The sequence below is a fragment of the Lissotriton vulgaris genome, chromosome 9, assembly GCF_964263255.1.
Source record: "Lissotriton vulgaris chromosome 9, aLisVul1.2, whole genome shotgun sequence".
NCBI lineage: Eukaryota > Metazoa > Chordata > Amphibia > Caudata > Salamandridae > Lissotriton > Lissotriton vulgaris.
Window position 1 is genome coordinate 574,953,286 of NC_141697.1, and position 19,989 is coordinate 574,973,274.

The 19,989-nt window shown below is 46.7% G+C and overlaps 1 protein-coding gene across 3 annotated transcripts in view; it reads right to left on the bottom strand.

Annotated features, from left to right (window-relative positions):
- Positions 1 to 19,989, bottom strand: part of LOC147691857 (uncharacterized) — a 496,690-nt gene that overhangs the window by 369,236 nt on the left and 107,465 nt on the right. For all 3 annotated transcript variants that reach the window (XM_086938132.1, XM_086938131.1, XM_086938133.1), the window contains exon 2: positions 6,926 to 7,127. In XM_086938132.1, coding sequence (XP_086794258.1) covers positions 6,926 to 7,087 — 162 coding nt within the window. In that variant the 5' untranslated portion in view covers positions 7,088 to 7,127. The remainder of the gene's footprint in view (positions 1 to 6,925; positions 7,128 to 19,989) is intronic.

The window sequence follows — 19,989 nt, forward strand, 5'->3', positions numbered from 1 at the left end:
GCGCAGCGCTATAATAAATATGCGGAAAGGTCGACTGTGCTTCTGTCTACTGCAGCAGTAAGAACTAGGAAACTGAGGTTTTGTCTACTCTCATCCCACAAATCATGTGCCACCCAAATGCGTCCATAACTCAGCCTAACCTGGACGTGTGTGTGGGAGAGGGGGAATGGAGCAGGGTTAAGGTCTCATCTGTTGTGAAGCACTTGCAGTAGAGTGAGACAGCGAGCACTTGGGTGTCCGGACCGAGAATTAAAAGCAATTTTAATTTTTAAATGGGTATGATGTATGTTGGGCAATGAATTGTGTGGAAAATATGTGGCAGTAGCAGACGTAGTATCAGTGAGTGCAGTTTTAGGCCAGCTGCGGTGCAGTTAAGTGTAGATCTACCACCAGAGGCGCAACTACAGCCAAATTCGGCGGAGAAGGGGGGGGTTGTTAAGAAAAATTTTTGGGGGTGGGCAAAAGCCAGAGTCGAGCTGCAGGGGTTCTAAGAAGGGGTTTAAAACATCAAAGCCTCATTAACAAGGGAAAGGTCTGTGAAGTACTCCGTTGCGGCTCTGTGTGTGCCCGGGAAGCTGTCTCAGGCTGACCCACACAAGGGAGGGGGAGGGGGGCGCCTGTCTACCGCTCAATTTTCAGCCAGCCTAAGACAGAGGTATTGTGGTGCCTGAAGTGAAGTATGTGGCTGCGAATGCAGCCAGTGTCATACATGCGTGGAATTTCGGAAGGAGGAAAGCAAGGCAATCTGAAGTACATTTGAAATACCCGCGACCTTCACTGAATATTTTTATGCCTCTGCTTACTTGCTTGAAGATGAATATGGAGCGACGGCCGCCGGCAAGAGCTGTATTTCCGGACGGGGCCGCCCGCGGCATTTACCGCAGCGAGCTCATCACAGCAGCCTGACTTGGCATTTACAACACTGGTCACTCCCCTCAGCAAACTTGCACGGTGTCCGGCTTAGCAGCAGGTGCTACTGCTGCACAGGCTCGCTTCACATGCAAAGCAGTCCATAGCCTACACCTTGGGGAAGCGTCCCATAGACTTAAATGCAGCCCGGGAGCTTGCAGTAGGAGGTAACATCGCGCCGGCCGCCTGGCGCCTATGATGTCAGTCAAATGGCAATGCGCGCCATGCGGGTAATCAGTTTTACATCTCGATTGATACATTTTAGTACTAGCAGCTTCTAGCTAAGCCATCCCCCAAGAAGCCCAGTGTCATGAGCTGCGAGCACATCACGGTGCAGTGTGCTGCCAGCCACTGCGTCTTAGTCTAGTCAGTATAACAGCCCTTCGAGGAGTGACTCGGAAATTAATCGAGTCGCGCTGAAGCCTGCCTGTTCCCTTCGTGCCGAGGCCTGCCTATCCCTGCAGATTGCAGAACCTTGAAGGTGCCTCCAACAACAGCCCCCCTCCTTGCGCTGCAGCTGACCGACTGGAAACTTCACGATAAAGTCAGCACCTGCAACACTCCTCAAGCTCTCAATACTATAGACCCGGCCCTGAGAAATAGGTGCCGGCCCTTAGCACCGGAAAGCACCGGCACAAACTAAGCACTGGGATTGGCACATAAAGGGAAGGGTCTTTTAGGTAGGCCTGGTTGGTGAACTCCGCTCTGTTTGTGGAGTTTGCAGAGTTTTCCACACTCTGCGGAGCATGCACAGTTCTCGCTCGCCAACGTCAAGTTGTCGAGCGAGGAAAATCCACCTCCCAGCAACATTTCTCAACGCAGGCGGTCAGATTACTTATCGTGGGCGGTGCGGATGGTCACAACCGCTAGCATTGAGAAACCATCCGTTCGCCATAAGAAAGCTGCTACTCAGATAGAAAATCTACTTGAGCGCCAAGAAAAGAAGCAGCGCCCTCTTGCACTGCGCATGGTGCCGTTCGGGCTGATTTTACAGCACAGGACAAACACTCGGCGCTGAAAATCAACAAAAACAGCATGATCAAATGCACGCCGCTGCTTGCGGAACTCCACATAGCACAGCTGAGTTTTTGGGTCACTTCGTAGAGTACCGCATAGCGGAACTCCGTGGACTCCTCCCAGGTCTACTTTTAGATCAATTGAACACTACCAATTGATCTAATGGACGTCTCCAGTACCTGGGCCAGGGCCAGCATTTAGAAATTCTGAAGGCAGGAGAAGCTATTACATGGTATAGATCTAGGATGCAGTGGACCTCTGATTCTTCAACATACAGGAAAATGAACAGGAAAAAAAGAATTTGGGGGGGGGAGGGTACTGACTAAATGATGCCAGTTACGATAGGCTCATGGAATGTTAAAGGCCTTAATTCTCCTCAAAAGCGTCAGAAGGTGTGGAAATACATTATAGATCATCATTTGGATGTGGTGGGACTACAGGAAACTCATTTGGCCCGTAAAGACGAATCCAAGCTTAAGCATAGGCAATACCCACTGACTTACAAATTCTCTGCCCCCACTAAGCACCGGGGGGTGGCGCTCTTGTTCCGTTCTACACTTCAGTTTCAACCAATGGGGGTGCGAGGTGACAAGGAGGGAAGATGGCTGATGGTGAAGGGGATGCTTCTTGGTAAGCTCTGCACATGGGTGGTTTTATATGCACCGAACACGGGCCAGAATGGGTTCCTTGAGGCCTTTATGAGGGAGGTGGGGGATTTTGGGGAGGGAGCATTGATAGTAATGGGGGATTTCAATTTGGTTTGGGACAAAGGTCTTGACTGCTCGCACCAACAGAGGACGGAGGCGGGCCTCTTCTCCCCTGAGCTGCACGACGCCATGGACAGTCTGGGCCTTATTGATGGCTGGCGCGCCCTCCACCCCCACACTAGGGATAGCACGTTCTATTCCCATGTTCACCACACGTATTCGCGTCTCGACCACATTTTTCTAAATCAGTCACTACAGGGGGACTTGCAGGACAGTAGAATATTTCCGCTCTCTGTATCAGATCACAGTCTTTTGGCAGCGTGCTTGACTTGGGCCCCAGAGACGTCACCACACCGCAAATGGTACTTCCCTATCTTCCTTACACGTGATGAGGAATCCTGCAAAAAACTTAGGGCAGCCATTGGTGAATTTTTTGAGTTCAACAAAGCTGGGGACACCTCGGTTTTCACCCAATGGGATGCCTTTAAGGCGACGACACGGGGCACGTGCATTGCGTTGAACTCCGCCCTGAACAAGCTTAGGCGCGAGAAAAGGGAGGCGCTGGAGGCGGAGCTGGCGACGCTTGAAACTGCGCATAAACAGAATCCTTCTCGAAAGACTCTTCGCCCTCTTGCTGCGGTGCGGGGTAAACTCAGGGCCCACTATAATAATAGGGCGGAGTATACCATCTTGCGCCTACGGCGCCTTTCTTATGCTCAAGGCAACAAAGTGGGGAAACATCTGGCTCGGCAGCTCTGTGATAAGCGTGAAAGGGAATATGTGGGTGGCATCCGGGCACCCTCCGGCGCCATGGAACATAGGGACGCGGCCAAGGCGAAGCTTTTCGGCGACTTTTATGCCGCCCTATACTCGGCAGATAACCTAGCGCCTGAAGAGCAGCAGGAATATTTAGGGGCTTATCCACTTCCGCAGGTTTCCAAGGAGTGGAATGACCTTCTGGAGGCCCCCTTCACTAGGGAGGAGGTGTTGACCGCCATTAAGTCCCTTAAACCGCTCAAGGCGCCTGGCCCGGACGGCTTTACGGCACCCTTCTATCAAACATTTGCCTCTGAGCTGGGGGATTTTTTGGTGACACTTTTCAATGGCATGAGGGAGACGGGCCAAACTACGGGCACCATGGCAGAAGCGATGATTTCGATTATCCCCAAAGCCGGAAAGGACCCATCTAAATGTGAATCATACCGGCCCATAGCCCTATTAAACGTGGATGCTAAATTGTACTCCTCTATCTTGGCTGCCCGGCTCCAGGACCTTATGCCTGCTCTTATTCACCCCGATCAATCGGGATTCATAAAAGGTCGCCAGACCCACGACAACACCAGAAGGCTGATTCATCTGATCGAGAAGGCTAATCGCTTTAAGATCCCGGCGGTCTTGTTGGGCCTTGACGCTGAAAAGGCGTTCGACCGGGTGGACTGGAACTTCCTCTTTGATACCTTGAAGGCCTTTGGTTTTTCACCCAATTTTATCGATATGCTTCGGGCCAACTACCATGGCCCTCGTTCGAGGGTTTTGGTAAATGGCCATGTTTCACCCTTCTTTGCACACTCCCGGGGTACGAGGCAAGGCTGCCCCCTATCTCCCCTACTCTTCGCGCACACGCTAGACTTTCCTTCCTTACGCTGCGTCGGCCCCTAGGGAGGGGTGGGGTCGGCCTCTCGACATGCACCTCTATTACAAGGCGGCGCAACTCCGAGTGCTGGCCGAATGGGCCCAAATGGAGTCGGAGAAGCACTGGCTTCATATGGACAGGAGTGTGGCGGGAAGATCGATCTGGGACCTGGTATGGAAGGCAAAGGGTGATCGGCCTCGTAACGCCTACATTAGCACTCCTACGAGTACCAATCTGAAGGTCTGGGACTCGGTCTCTAGCGATGAGAGGTGGACCTCCTTCGCGTCCCCCTTCACACCTATCCACTTCAACCCGGCCTTTCCGCCGGCTCTCGTTGAGGACCCCTTTGATGGGTGGAGAGCGGGGGGTTGCCACGCACTCACACATTTGTTCCATGGGTATGAGCTGCTCACTTTCCATAATTGCATGCGTGACTACGCGGTGCTACCTTCCGAGCGTTACCGGCATGCTCAACTACTTCACTGGGCGTTGTCACCGGAGGTGCGAGATCGCCTCGCCCTAGATACATGAATCTGTGGGAAGAGCACTTAGGGCGAGATATCTCTGATGAGGAGTGGACTGACCTCTGGCGCGATCTACACAAATTCAATCATTCTATTGATCTCAGGGAGGCCCATATGAAAACAATGCTGGATTGGTATCTTTACCCGACCCGATTGAACAAGATCTTTCCCGCTGCGTCGGATAGGTGTTGGCGAGGCTGTGGTCTCCTTGGGGATTTTCGCCATATCTGGTGGGACTGCCCTATCATACGCCCTTAATGGGAGGAGATACTGTCTCAAATCAAAGATGTGTTGGGTTACCCGATTCCGGACTCCATAGGCTTCGTGCTCCTGGGTCTTCGTGACCCGCTTCTGGAGCATCAGACCAAGGCAGATAAACAGATCCTTTGGCTCTGCATAGGTGCGGCCAAGTTGACCTTGGCTGCAGCTTGGAAGAAGAATGAGGCTCCTGCACTTTCCCTCTGGTTTGCTAAGTTGTGGAAGCTGTTGAGTAGGGAACGTATGACTGATGTTTTCAGAGGTGACTTTAAAAACTTCACCTTCAGGTGGGGCCCGCTAGTCCGCTTTCTTTCTCGAGGCTTGCCATCGGCGGTCTGCCCACCCACCTTACGAGCACTACATTTGTTTCAGGTGTGAAAGAATGATTGAATGAATGCCTGCTGCTGGACTGCCACCACTGGGGGGAGGGGGATGGAGGATGGCTGGAGTCTTTGGGGGGGGGAGGTTTGTTTGTTTCAAGGGGGGGTGGGATTTTACGTTATACCTCGCTACAGCGTCTTTCTCGTGGCCAAGACACAAGGAGGCGCAACTTGAACTGGTCGAATACGCCCTGACTCGGATAGCTTTTGCCTGGTGCCAATGTGGATTGACGCCCTTCCAAGGTTTCCTCGTTGGGCAAAACGCGGTTGGCTGGCGGACTTTAAAATTTATCCTGACTGGGGCTGCCGCGTTGTACAAATCTTCAACAATGATAATGCTTCTTGGCCATGTGGAGTTAGCTCCTGCGAGGGCTCTCATTGCATTTCGTATGTCTCTGTCCTTCCTTTCTTCTATTCTTCCTTCCTTTCTGTGTTCTCAATAAAAATATCTTTAACAAAAAAAAAAGAATTTGCTCTCGCTAACAAGATAATACATACTAATACTCTCTGGAACAAGAAACAACTTTAGGTGTCTTACAGACAGAAGAATTTTCAAAACTTTTCTCACCAAAAGCAACAAAAAAAAACATTTCGCTCATGAACAGCCAAACAGCCAACATGCCTCTTTATCTGCAGGTAAACACTCAACTCTTTTTTTAAAGGAAAAGACGCACAACGTTTCTCTTACTATTTTAATTTCTCTTACTAAGAAAAAAAATTACTATACCTCCTACTGAGAGATTCTTAGACTCACTGCTCGCTGGCAAAAAAAAAAACCAAAATCTCTCAGTGACATAAAAGCAACATTTCTTTCGCTAACAGGAACACGAGTACACGGTCTTCTAATTTGGGGAAAACATCAGCCTCCTCTTAAGGACGTTAAAACACAAACATTCCTCTTAATGACTGAAAATCACCCATGAGTCATCTCACTTATGGAAACACTCGACATTCCTTTAAGAAACAGAATTCAACACTTATGCTCCTTTCACTTTGAAAATACAACCAACGTCTCGAGAGAAAATCGGTTAATATTTATTCCTCGTAATGACACACAAATTCTCAATATTCGTTTGAGAAAAACACACAGCAACACTTCCAGTGCCTTTAAAAATTCACGTATGTATAGCACGCGACATCCCTAGGAAAGGGCCAGCATTCCTTTTCTGAATATAACTTTCCCTTCCTGAATCCTGAGCATTCGGACTAGGTTTAAAGTGTGCAACGCAATCAATAAATTAAAGTTATGTTTTTAACATGCTTTGTCTTTTGATGGTTATATACTTTACTAAAATCAAATCTGTACAACATAGGGATTCTCGGGAATGCATTTCAGCCTGTCCACAAACTCGCAGGGCCGGAAGAACTTCTTCTATTCCACCTAGCCAAATATGTGAGGTTGTGTGCCCTTGAGGGCTGATGCAAAGGTGATCCCACAAAACTAGCATGGTAACTGAAAAACCAGGGGCCGCTCGCTCAGATTTTTGCGTGACATACCTTCTGTTTCTGTTTGTGCAGAGTCATATCTAGAGCCTCCATCTGCAACTGTTTCTGCTGCTTCTCCTTGGACAGCTTCTCGAGCTGCCTCTCTTGCTCCGAGATCTTCTGCAGGGCCCGGCTGGGGAGCCCCACTTTCCATTCCTCTGCTGTCCAGCTCATGATGGGTTGCTCGCTGCTCTGCGGACTCCTGTCTCATTACCTGTCGGTGGAGAATACTAGGTTACGAAAGGGAAGCTTTCAGGGGAATTGTGGTGTCACAGAAAGGGCATCAAACAAGGAAGGCAGAACAGAGGAATGGAAATGTTAAGGATGGAAAGTGTAAGAGGAGGAAAGACCTCTGGTCAAGGAAGCCTGCCAGAGGATAATCAATCAATCAATCAATCGATTTGTAGAGCGCGCTATTTACCCGTGAGGGTCTCAAGGCGCTGAGGAGGGTGGGGGGAAAAGCTTCACTACTGTTCGAAGAGCCAGGTCTTGAGGAGTCTTCTGAAGGCGAGTAGGGGTTGAGTAGTGTAGTAAGGGATGAGACAGAAGAATGGTCAATAGCTGCACAGGTTAAAGAATTATACAATGACAGGGAAAGGTCATGGGTGTGCCAGAGACATATATAACAGGGTACATGGTCAGGAGACATGGCAAGCACGGTGTAGGATAAAACAAATCAAGTACGGATTTAGAGATCATGTAGAAGATACAGGGAAAAAATGAAACATTACCTATCAGGAAGGGACCGAGGGAGGAAATAAACCATGGTACAAAGTAAAAGAGGGAACTTAGATCTAAAAGGAAACCTAAGGGGAGAATCCCATGGTTTGGCTGAATTTAGGCAAAGTTGTACAATCAGTAGCAGTTGTCGTTAGCATCAGGGTCAGAAGTAACCTGCTCGAATATGGTTAGAACTATGTTGTATTTCCCAAAGTTACTCCTAGCGCTAATGATTTCCTTTTAAAAAAAACTGAATGTATACCATCAAAATGGTGGTAAGGGGTTTAAAATGTAGCTTATACCAGATAGTTCTTGTTTGGACTGATCTTTCTGGGTAACAAGGAGCGCGAGATTCGTAGGGGCCTATGTTGTGCTCAATTCTGCGCTAATTATGGTCTTTAGCGAAAAAGGTGGCACTACCATAAGGACACTGATATAAACAGTAGTGTATTCAGATCTTGACAGAAGGATGAGTCAAATGATTTAAAATTAATGCATATCAAGCTGATCTGTACATATCATGGCCTTGCGTTCAGCTCTGTTCAGAATTGTACATTAGAATATTGATAACAAAATGTTTTTGACATAAATACTGTGGCCTAAACATTGCCATATAAAAATATTGCTCTGTTGGGTGTATACTGTCGTTTATTAACTCCAATGCAGAAATATTTTTGTAAAACGATATTTAGAACACAATATTTTTATCCGATTTTTTTTAACACAATACTCCGGTACAATCCCTTGGTCACAGAGAAAATAATTTGTTTTGGCATTTATATTTTTGATGAGTCAGTACCTTTCATACAAGTACTTTGATACTTTGAACGCATACATGTGAGTTGCGGTTGTTCCCTAATGTGTCAAAGAGATTTATGTAAAACCCGATTGTGTAGAATACTGAATTTTCACAAATAGCAAACAAATCGATTGTTTGCTACAGAAGGCACTTTCAGTGCCCAAAGGGGGAGCTAAACTATTGGTTTCTCCTGGTTGAGCCCAATATCCATATCTATCAGTGTTAGGATGCACTTTGATTTACTGGGAAATGTATCTGGCTCCGACAAAAAGATGTTCTGCCTGTGTGTTAGGGTCACTGGAAGCTTGTATCCTTAACTTCTTCGGGTTGGACCCAAGGCATTCCCTCATCAGCATTCCAGTGTATTTGGACAAGTGTTAGAATTGCAAGATATATAAAAAAAATTAGAAAAACAGAAAATGTGAAAGGATTAAATAGTCACGTCAACTAAATCCTAAGGTGTCTCAACAGAGTGATCAAGCCACTGGATCCTAATTTTTAGTGGTGTGGTTAACTAAGGTATCGATCTTAAATGCAATTGAAATGTCAACAGTAGGATTGCCAGTAAGGATGACAGAATAGATCTCACACTATCATATGCCATGTATATTAACTGCTATCAGTTTTACCTGAAATGTTTGTACAGGGAATACACAACTCATAACATATGATACAATTTATCCAGTTCTTGCTGCATTCCTAATTTATATTTAATGCATGATTGTCACTACAGTGAATTAGGGGAGCACCTGGGGTGCAGAGGAGCATTTAACAAAATGTGCATTGTAAAGAAATTAAGTTATTAGTAAGTATCCATCTCTAGTAATAACCACAATCCTTGTCAGGATAAATTATGAAAGTCACTAAATAAACCTGAGCTCAACACCTTACAATTGAGAGCTTTTTATCAGTGTCTACATTTTATTACACAAAACAGTTTAATTCCGTTTTTGGATTTGGCGAAAAATGTGTTTCTTGTTTGACGTGTATGAATCCCAGCGTGACAATGGTTATTCACGGATCTACTTCTGCATACCATAGACTGACACTCAAAGCACTGAAAGAAGCGTATTCCCACAGCAGTACATGGACCATTGCAAGATAGCAAGCCAGCACGCAGATCATGAGCAGCTCGCACCATCACTATTACGATTCTCTGTAAGGACTGAAGATGAGGATTACACTCTCTTTTCTCTCAAAACTCTATAGCCAAAGTCAAAACACTATTTATTAATGAAGATAAAACAATAAAAGACTACATATCCCACGAGTCCTGCAAACATAAAATATAATGACATCTAAATTCAACGTGCAATCAGGAGCCCAAGTGTTGAGATGGTCACCCTACTTGACGAGATTACATCATGCTTCAACCAATAGGAATAGGTCCATTGGATAGAACCTCTTGACTGGTTGCTGTCAGTCAATCAGATTAGCAGGGGTTAGCTTCCACATCCTATCCACGGAACATATTTTGAGGTCCAGAAAGACAAGAGCAACGCAAACAAAGCTGGTGTCTGTTTTCAGGCATAGAAATTGTACCTTCTTTTCAAGTTGACCTGTGGGGTTGATTATTGCGATGTAGCGAGTGGAACTCGCTTTCAGGTACTAATCTTACCTTCTGGGGAAAGAGCTTCCTGCATTAAGGTGGAGGATTTCGCCAGCACCACACAGGACCCCATAGCACTACAGGAGACCTTCACTGCTTCCTCTGACAAGGCACAATCACCAGCACAGGAGTCTGTGATCACCAAAATCTGCGCTTGTGACTGATAGAAAAATAGGAATTTGCTCTGTGTATTTCTGCCTTAGGGCAAATAGCCCCATAGGTTAATTCGTCACCTAACCAAACGTAGGTTTCATTATGGAATAGATGGAATTCTAAATATAGGCACGGAGGTCAGAGTCACAGGAAAGCAAGAGCCCCAAGAGTTGAGGGAATTCTAAATATAGGCACGGAGGTCAGAGTCACAGGAAAGCAAGAGCCCCAAGAGTTGAGGGAATTCTAAATATAGGCACGGAGGTCAGAGTCACAGGAAAGCAAGAGCCCCAAGAGTTGAGGGAATTCTAAATATAGGCACGGAGGTCAGAGTCACAGGAAAGCAAGAGCCCCAAGAGTTGAGGGAATTCTAAATATAGGCACTGAGGTCAGAGTCACAGGAAAGCAAGAGCCCCAAGAGTTGAGGGAATTCTAAATATAGGCACGGAGGTCAGAGTCACAGGAAAGCAAGAGCCCCAAGAGTTGAGGGAATTCTAAATATAGGCACGGAGGTCAGAGTCACAGGAAAGCAAGAGCCCCAAGAGTTGAGGGAATTCTAAATATAGGCACGGAGGTCAGAGTCACAGGAAAGCAAGAGCCCCAAGAGTTGAGGGAATTCTAAATATAGGCACGGAGGTCAGAGTCACAGGAAAGCAAGAGCCCCAAGAGTTGAGGGAATTCTAAATATAGGCACGGAGGTCAGAGTCACAGGAAAGCAAGAGCCCCAAGAGTTGAGGAACTGTGCACTAGAAGCATATGTTGCCTTCATGTGGAAACATTAGAAAACATACATTTATTTCTTTAAATGAGGAGAAAAGCAATGTCATTATTTTAGACTAGGTTGAAATTAAAGTGGAAAACTACAATGTTATATGTCAGAATATAACCTATATTACAGCAATGAATTTTTTTTTTTAAATTCGGACACAAACGCTAAGTGCTTTCATTTTAATTTCTCAGTAGGCCGGGGAATTAAAGGAAACTCCTTCAAATGTACTTTTTTGTGTATAAGCAATGGCACAAATAGCAAGCCCTTTCTACTCGCTCCGTAATTGTCTTTATGTTTTAAATAAATTATATGGAGAAAGATTGCAGAAGCCAAGAAAGAATGTGAAGCACTGTGAAGCGTTTGTAGCCAGTCCTATAAACTGAAATGGTGGGCTTTCTGTGGTATATCACAATGTATTGGATCTTCCACACGAAGGCAGAGGACAGAGTAGAGCTCTGATGAACGTGAGAAAGGTCACAAATGTGAACTTTGTGGTAAAACCCAAATCAGAGATTAATGGAAAGTAGGTGAAATGGAGAAAAGACTATCAAAGAATGTGAGAACTATTACACAAAGTTTTCCTAAAAATATCAAAGGTTACTATTTACCCATTAGTTATTGAACACTGGTGTGTTTTTAAACCCTTGATAAGCCTACCTTTTTGTTTCACTTAGAATAAACAGAACATTTCACACAATATACTATGTACCATGTAAACAGAGAGGAAAGTGTAGAAAAAGAACAATAGCTGTGTTCACGAATAACACATTCTGCTAGGTGTATATGTTTTTACATTTCATGAAGTAACCTCATCAGGATTTGGACAATATTATGTTAGCTCTAATAAATAGAGGCAATGGGCTTTGTTTACAAATATTTAAATCTTTCTTCTTTTCTATTTACGCCTTACTTTTGTTCATATTTTTAACGTAATTGTGTCAGCAGGTGGAACAGCAGTTTATATCTGCTATTATCATCAAGTCAGAGTTTGCAGAGTAGAACAACAGCCAACACGTGTTTCGCCCCCAGTAGCAAGTATAGACCGGGGTTTTTATGAATATTACAGAGCATAATTTTTGATCTGTATATTTTCCATATCGGAGATTAAGGGTAAAAAACACTTTACTACAGAAAACAAGCAAATGTGATTAACTATTGCATATAATACTTTACAAAAAACGTATTCAAATATTCATATTCCCCGAAAATAACATTACAGGTAAAAAACGAAGTACGTTATAAACAAAACAAGTCTAATTAATACAATGAATACACATAATAAACATAAAGGGTTAGCTTAAATATATTAAGGATATGAGCGAAAAGGCTACCTATCTGGCCAGAGCACAAGAAAGAAGACGAGATGCTGCAGTCAAGGCCTTGCGACCTCTATATCAAACATTCTAGTTGCTTAGCAACGTTTCATGGCTGATTGTGTCATGCTGCTAAGAATGTCGTAATAAAGAGATGATGCAAACAATATGACCTTCTGGATATTCAACATAGTGTATATTTATTGGTCATTAACCACTAGGAAAATCTCTATTAATGTCGGGAACATGTGAGAAGAAACGTGAAAGTGAAAAAAACACTCCGGGCAAGATGTGAAAGGGATGATGCAGGCATAATGAAACGGCGACTGTGATTATAGAAAAGGCCGGCACACTCTAACCATAACAGTGCACAGCATGTGCAACGGTGCAAAGTGCTCTGGACTCATATAGTGCACAAGGTGGAATACGGAAACCAAAGCAATACGTGCGGGCTAATGAAATTGCTAAGTGCGTCCAGGGACAAGTGCACAAGAACACACAGCTGAGTGCCTGAGGACTCAAATGCTCTTGTACACAGAGCCAGTGACTATCCTCATTCAGTGCCTATAAGAGGAGCAACTTTGAGAAAGACAAATGACTGCCTCACTGACAGTTTCGAAGTCTAAAACACAAAGAAAATGTGATCATTGAGCAGAGTCTCTTGGTACTCTGTATTTTTGTTGGGATTATGGAGGACTGAGGGGCCTGGTGAGCTCACTTCTCCCTATGACTGGGGTTTTGGTGGGAATAGGAATAGCTTGTAGAAGCTGCCGATCCCAAAGGTAGGTGCAGCAGAGTTTCAACAGCATTAGGCCGTTCACAAGGAACAACTAACCTGAAGTTGGAATTAAGCCATAGCACTGGCCTGCTTACCTTTCAGTAATCTTCATCACACCCATCAGGAAGATAAATAACTTGATAAACGACTATACATAAATAGTCTACAGTCGTCAACCCTGAAGCACGTTTTTGATGACAATTCGTCAGGCCAGGACATAAGGACTGGGACAAGGAAGTGTGGAACAGTGGCAAATTAAGACTACCACTAAGATACCCGTGGCATTACACCCATGTCCCTCTTCCTCATGCACGTCATTCATGACTAAAATGTATGCCAAACACTAACGAATTTGGCATGGACTACGAAAGAAAAATACTTAAGGCCAAAAGACTGCTAGTAAGGTGTAGATTTCATTGCAAAAACCTTATGCAACAAGCTTTCAGAACGGTAAAAAGTGTCTATGAACTTTTCACCTAAAGCTAATAATGTTGCACAAAAGTGTTGGGAATACCCCAAGTAGAAGCTCTGTGTGTACCTTTAATGGAACACCCCAGGGAAAAAAACAGACATACCTTACAGCACATTCTCTAATTTCTTGGCCGGAAGAGGAAACTGAGCAAGGAGCAAGTGGTTGCTTTTTCAGCAGATGATCTACTCATGGAGACCACCATAGCTGCCAAATGTCACGTTTTTGCCGTGCCAGTCCCGGCAAGTGAAATCCACTATCCCGGGCCAGTCCCGGCAATTACACTTTGGATAAAATTGCAGTGAATTGCAATGGTAATTTCAAACTTCAGGCCTAAGTAGCCGAGTTGGAAAAATTCTCCCATGCAGCTGAATGGGAGAATTTTTCCAACTCAGCTACTTTGGCCTTAAGTCTGAAATTCCCCTCTCAATTCTCTCTTCATTTAGTAGACCTTATAATCTGCACTTTGATAAGTAGGCGGAGTTAAATGATGCTAAATATGTGGGTTGGGTTGGTTGGGTGGAGTGGGCGGGGCTTTGGGGGTAGTGGGTGTGGTCAATTTTCAAATTGATAGCTGTGCTGCAAAGTGTCACAGATTTTTTTTTCAAATGTTGGGAACAATGGACCACTGACGCTCGCTTTCCGTCCCCTCACATAGGTCACCACAGAATGGGGATCATCTTTTCAAATGAATCCGTGTAGCCTGCTCTCCATCCAGTTTATGCATGGGCACTTCTTTTGTTGTATGTTATCAAACGGTGGAATTAGGTTAACATTTTATAATGAAGTGTTCACCTGCCATCAACGGTTTTGCAAACAGCAGGAGATCGTCCGTTCGAATGTTCAATGTGTCAAGATGTATTTAAAGTGTAAGTACTGGTGTTTCTCTTGCTCACCTCATTGAAAACTTCAATTAGTAAAACATAGCTTACGGATGGAAGGTTTACTGGCGTTTAAACACATTCCAGTATTGTAAAATAAGCCTGCAGAAAGGTACTGTAAAAATGAATTAGATATTTGATAGGTGCACATTATATTCCAAGGACCAACATATAGCTTTATGGATGACGGTAGAAGCGTCCTGGGATTTTGAGAGCATGACCTATAACCAGATTTAGCTATTTCAGTTTTGCACATAAACTACATTAGAGATCAAAGGACACAATCAATGGGGGGCAAATGCAGTTAACAATCTTATAGTATGTGCAGGAAATACGGAGTAAACAATTAACCGATGTGAACACAACCAACATTACAATTTACCATGTCAGAATCCTGAATGGCATTAGTGAAAAGTGTGTATGGGAAGAGAGTAAACATCTTCTGTTTTAGGTATGGAAGTGCAGTGCATTTATGATGGTTCAAGGAATTTGCCTGTGACTGATAAAAAGCATTAGCAAAGCCAAAAGGTCTGGCTTGGCAAGCTGGTGCAATGGTTATTTTTATTATTTTTATAGCAAGGTATGCCACAATAGTAAAAAAGCATACTACCAATCAAATGTGACCACGCTATGCTTGCAATCCAAAATTAGAAATATAAAAAAAAATGTACTGTTGTGGCTTTTATACTGGTGCTGTTTTCTAAATATGAAGCCTTTCATTTCTGCCACACAATTTATTGTTATTGGTGAAGGCGACAAGAACAAATACACACCTTTAAAAAGTATGAGGAAAATGACACCTGAAATGCAGACAAACTAAATAGTAGCTATTTAAAGATAAGAAAAAATAAAATAAAATAAGTGCATTTTGAACTAGCTTTGCCTCTAACATTTGTAGGCAGAAATGAACAACATGCACAGGCTTTATGCAGTCACTCAAAGTGAAGGTAGCCAATGGATAAAAGTAGGCTGACCAATTAACTCATGCTGTACGCCGTGGTGGGCGAATGCAAAATGTGAATGGCATTTTAATGGACCAACAGCGAAAGCTCACTGCCCAAAAGGTTTGAATATACATTATGCATGATTTTTTTTGTTTGGAAAAACAACCGTCTGTCAAGACATTTAAAGCTGTTGCAAGGGCAAACCAAACGGTATGAGCTGTAGCTGCAAGTATCATTCCAGTAAAGTGGGTGCAATAAAAGTAGAGGCAATGCAGGGAGTCAGTGTGTGGAATGAAAAGGTGGCATGCCAAGAGTGCCTTATGATATTGAGTTCAATGTGCAGGGATCAATAATAATAAGCTGATGTGGCTTGAGGTGCAGTTAATGGCATAGATATTGAATTGAGGATGGATTCTGGTGCATGGTATAGCACTGTAGCTAAGGATATTTATGAGGAACTTTGGACAGGGATTAAATTGCAGCAGAGTGATGTGTACGGTCATTTATACTGGCTATACGATTAACAATGTTATGTTTTTATGGGCCAAGCTGAGTTTCAGTGGTAGGAAATGAAAATAAAAAGAATATATCAACGTAAAAGGCGCTCCCATCCTACATGGCCACAAAAAGCACATTTGGTAATGAATTTAGATCCCGTCGCTGATCCTCCCATCAATTCTGTGTCCAAGTTAGAGGAAAAGGATAACATTATGTTACCATAGATCAATTAATGGGGACATTCAGAGGGTATTTAGTGACTCATCAGGAAGACTGAACAGGTGTAACCATTGATTTATGAAATGCATGAGGTGGGCCTGTGTGGTACAAATTGAAAAATGTAGAAATAGCATGTACTTAGCTGAAAGCGATAATAAATGAATTGTGGAAATGGAACACCATATAACCAACTGAAAAATCAATCGATTTAACTCATGTGGGACTATCCAGCAAGATCACGGAGGATTTCAGGCTATCTAATGAACTGTGTGATTTAAACAGCAGTATTATGATGGCCAATTATGCATTACTGGACAATAATAACATTGTCTTAATAGTGGGAAGTGAGCAGTTTTTAGGTCTCAGACTAGTGTACACTGCGCAGCAGTGTCGTGCAGCCGAGATTGCTTGAACCGCACCTCTTCTCCATTGGCTGGCTTCCTAAACGGAGGCCAGCCATTGGAGAGGGGCGTCACTCCGCTTAAGACGGGATTCGGGGGGGGGGGGTGTTTTTTAATTTCTTTCTGTTTTCTTTCGGTTCTCTTCCCATTGGCTGGAATTTTACATTCCAGCCAATGGGAAGAGGACAGAAAGAAAACCATGCCCCGAAACCGAAAATGACGCTGCTTTCTCCGAGGCATTTCTGCTTCGCCTCGGAGAAAGCCGGAGCTACCAAGGGTAAGGGCTTGAGCCTCTGTTCCCTGCTTGTGCCTCTGTTCTCTGCTGGTGCCTCTGTTCCCTGCTCGTGATCCGGTTTTCGTGTCTCTGTTCCCATTTTTCGTGCCTCTGTTCCTCGGGACAACATCCTTGCACCAGACTAGAGGGGGGAGCCCCTCCTTCTTAGGACTCGGGGTCTGTGGTTTCCTTTTTCAGTCAAGGTGCTCTGTGACGAGAATAGCAACGAGGGCGCCATTCCACTCTCCGACTCCATGACCGAGTGCAGTCATCTCAATCAATCAATCATATCACTTGTATAGCGCGCTACTCACCCGGAAGGGTCTCAAGGCGCTTGGGGGAAGGGGGCCGCCACTGCTCGAACAGCCAGGTCTTGCGAGGTGGTCCTGGGTCAGCCGAAGGTGGATGGGGAGGGAGATCCATGTCTTGGCCACCAGGTAGGAGAAGGATCTGCCTCCGGCGGTGGCTCTTCGGATGCGTGGTATGGCGGCGAGGGCGAGGCTAGCGGATCGTAGCTGGCGAGTGGGCGTGTGGAAGGTCAGGCGGTCGTTGAGGTACTTGGGGACCAGGTTGTGGAGAGACTTGTGTGTGTGGGTGAGGAGCCTGAACGTGATCCTCTTGTTGACGGGGAGCCAGTGCAGGTTCCTCAGGTGGCCGGAGATGTGGCTGCGTCGAGGGATGTCTAGGATGAGTCGGGCGGAGGCGTTCTGGATGCGTTGTAGTCTTTTCTGTAGCTTGGCTGTGGTTCCGGCGTAGAGGGTGTTTCCGTAGTCTAGCCGCCTGGTGACGAGGGCCTGGGTGACCGTCTTCCTGGTTTCAATCGGGATCCATCGGAAGATCTTGCGGAGCATGCGGAGGGTGTGAAAGCATGAAGAGGAGACGGCGTTGACTTGTCTGGTCATGGAGAGGGAGGAGTCCAGGATGAAGCCCAGGTTGCGTGCGTGGTCTGTCGGCTTGGGGGCGGTGCCCAGGGCAGGGGCCACCAGGAGTCGTCCCAGGCGGAGGGTGATGGTCCAAGGATGAGGACTTCCATCTTGTCTGAGTTCAGTTTCAAGCGGCTGTTCTTCATCCACTCGGCGACGTCTTTCATCCCTTCGTGGAGGCTGGTTCTGGCGGTGTCGGGGTCTCTGGTGATGGAGAGGATCAGCTGGGTGTCATCGGCGTAGGAGATGATGTTGAGGTTGTGTCGGCGTGCGATGGCTGCGAGGGGTCTCATGTAGACGTTGAAGAGGGTGGGGCTGAGTGATGATCCTTGCGGGACGCCGCAGATGACTTCGGTGGCCTCGGAACGAAAGGGGGGGCGAACTCTCTGTGTTCTTCCAGCTAGGAACGAGATTCTCTTGGATGCCGGTGTTGCTGATGCGCTGGACTAGGGTGCGGTGGCAGACAGTGTCGAACGCGGCGGAGAGGTCCAGGAGGATGAGTGCCGTTGTTTCCCCGTTGTCGAGAAGGGCTCGGATGTCGTCAAGGACTCCAAGAAGACCTGCCGCACCCTCGAGAAAGCCTGGCTCCTCGACCGGACCACTGACAACATTACCGCCCTCAAACACGCGACCCGCAAGCACCACCAGCTCATCCGCACCACCAAGAAGAAATCACTGAAAGATCGACTGGACAACAACGCCCACGACAGCAAGGAACTCTTCAGCATCGTCAAGGAGTTCTCCAACCCTAGAACCAACAACAACGACATCACCCCTTCACAAGATCTCTGCGACTCCCTCGCCTCATTCTTCCACCGCAAGATTGCCGACATCCACAACAGCTTCGGCACACCATCCTCGCACCCAACCGTCGAACCAACGCACCCCACTGCCACCCTCCGCACCTGGACCGCAGTGACCACCGAAGACACAGCCCACACGATGAACACCATCCACTCCGGATCTCCAACTGCCCCCACCACATCTTCAACAAGGCCGACTCCACCATCGCACCCCAACTCCAAGACGTCATCAACACCTCCTTCGACACCGCCACCTTCCCGGAGAGCTGGAAGCACACAGAGATCAGCGCCCTCCTGAAGAAACCCACCGCAGACCCCTCAGACCTCAAGAACTTCCGCCCCATCTCGCTCCTCCCCTTCCCTGCAAAAGTCATCGAGAAAACCGTCAACAAACAGCTGACAGCCTTCCTGGAGACGAACGGCTCCCTCGACCCATCACAGTCCGGATTCCGAGCGAACCACAGCACCGAGACCGCCCTCATCGCGGCCACAGACGACATCCGGACCCTGCTGGACAACGAAGAAACCGCCGCCCTCATCCTGCTCGACCTTTCGGCTGCGTTCAACACGGTCTGCCACCGCACCCTGACAAACCGCCTCCGCCACGCCGGGATCCAAGGAAAGTCCCTGGAATGGATCACCTCCTTCCTCTCCAACAGAACCCAAAATGTCCGTCTCCCGCCCTTCCTCGCAGAAGCCACCAAGATCATATGCGGCGTACCTCAAGGCTCCTCGCTCAGCCCCACCCTCTTCAACGTCTAAATGAGCCACCTCGCAGCCATCGCACGCAAGCACAACCTCAACATCATCTCCTACGCCGACGATACCCAACTGATCCTCTCCCTCACCAACGACCCCACCTCCGCCAGAGCAAGCTTCTAGGACGGAATGAAAGACATCACAGACTGGATGAAGCTCAGCCGCCTGAAACCGAACTCAGACAAGACGGAAGTCCTCATCCTCTGCCAATCCATCTCCGCCTGGGACAACTCCTGGTGGCCCCCAGCTCTGGGCCCCCCACCAAAGCCCACGGACCACGCACACAACCTGGGCTTCATCCTTGACTCCCCCCTCACGATGGCCAAGCAAGTTAACGCCATTACCTCCTCCTGCTTCAACACTCTCCGCATGCTCCGTAAGATCTTCCGCTGGATCCCCACTGGAACCAGGAAAACGGTCACCCAGGCCCTCGTCACCAGCCGTCTGGACTACGGGAACGCCCCTTACGCTGGGACCACCGCCAAACTACAGAAAAGACTCCAGCGCATCCAGAACGCCTCAGCACGACTCGTCTTGGACATCCCCGACACAGCCACATCTCCACCCACCTGAGGGACCTGCACTGGCTCCCCATCAGCAAAAGGATCACATTCAGACTCCTCACCCACGCACACAAGGCTCTCCACGACTTGGTCCCCGAATACCTCCACAACCGCCTCACATTCTACACACCAACCCGTCAGCTCTGCCAGCCTCACCCTCGCCACCGTCCCATGGATCCGCAGAACCACCACCGGAGGAAGATC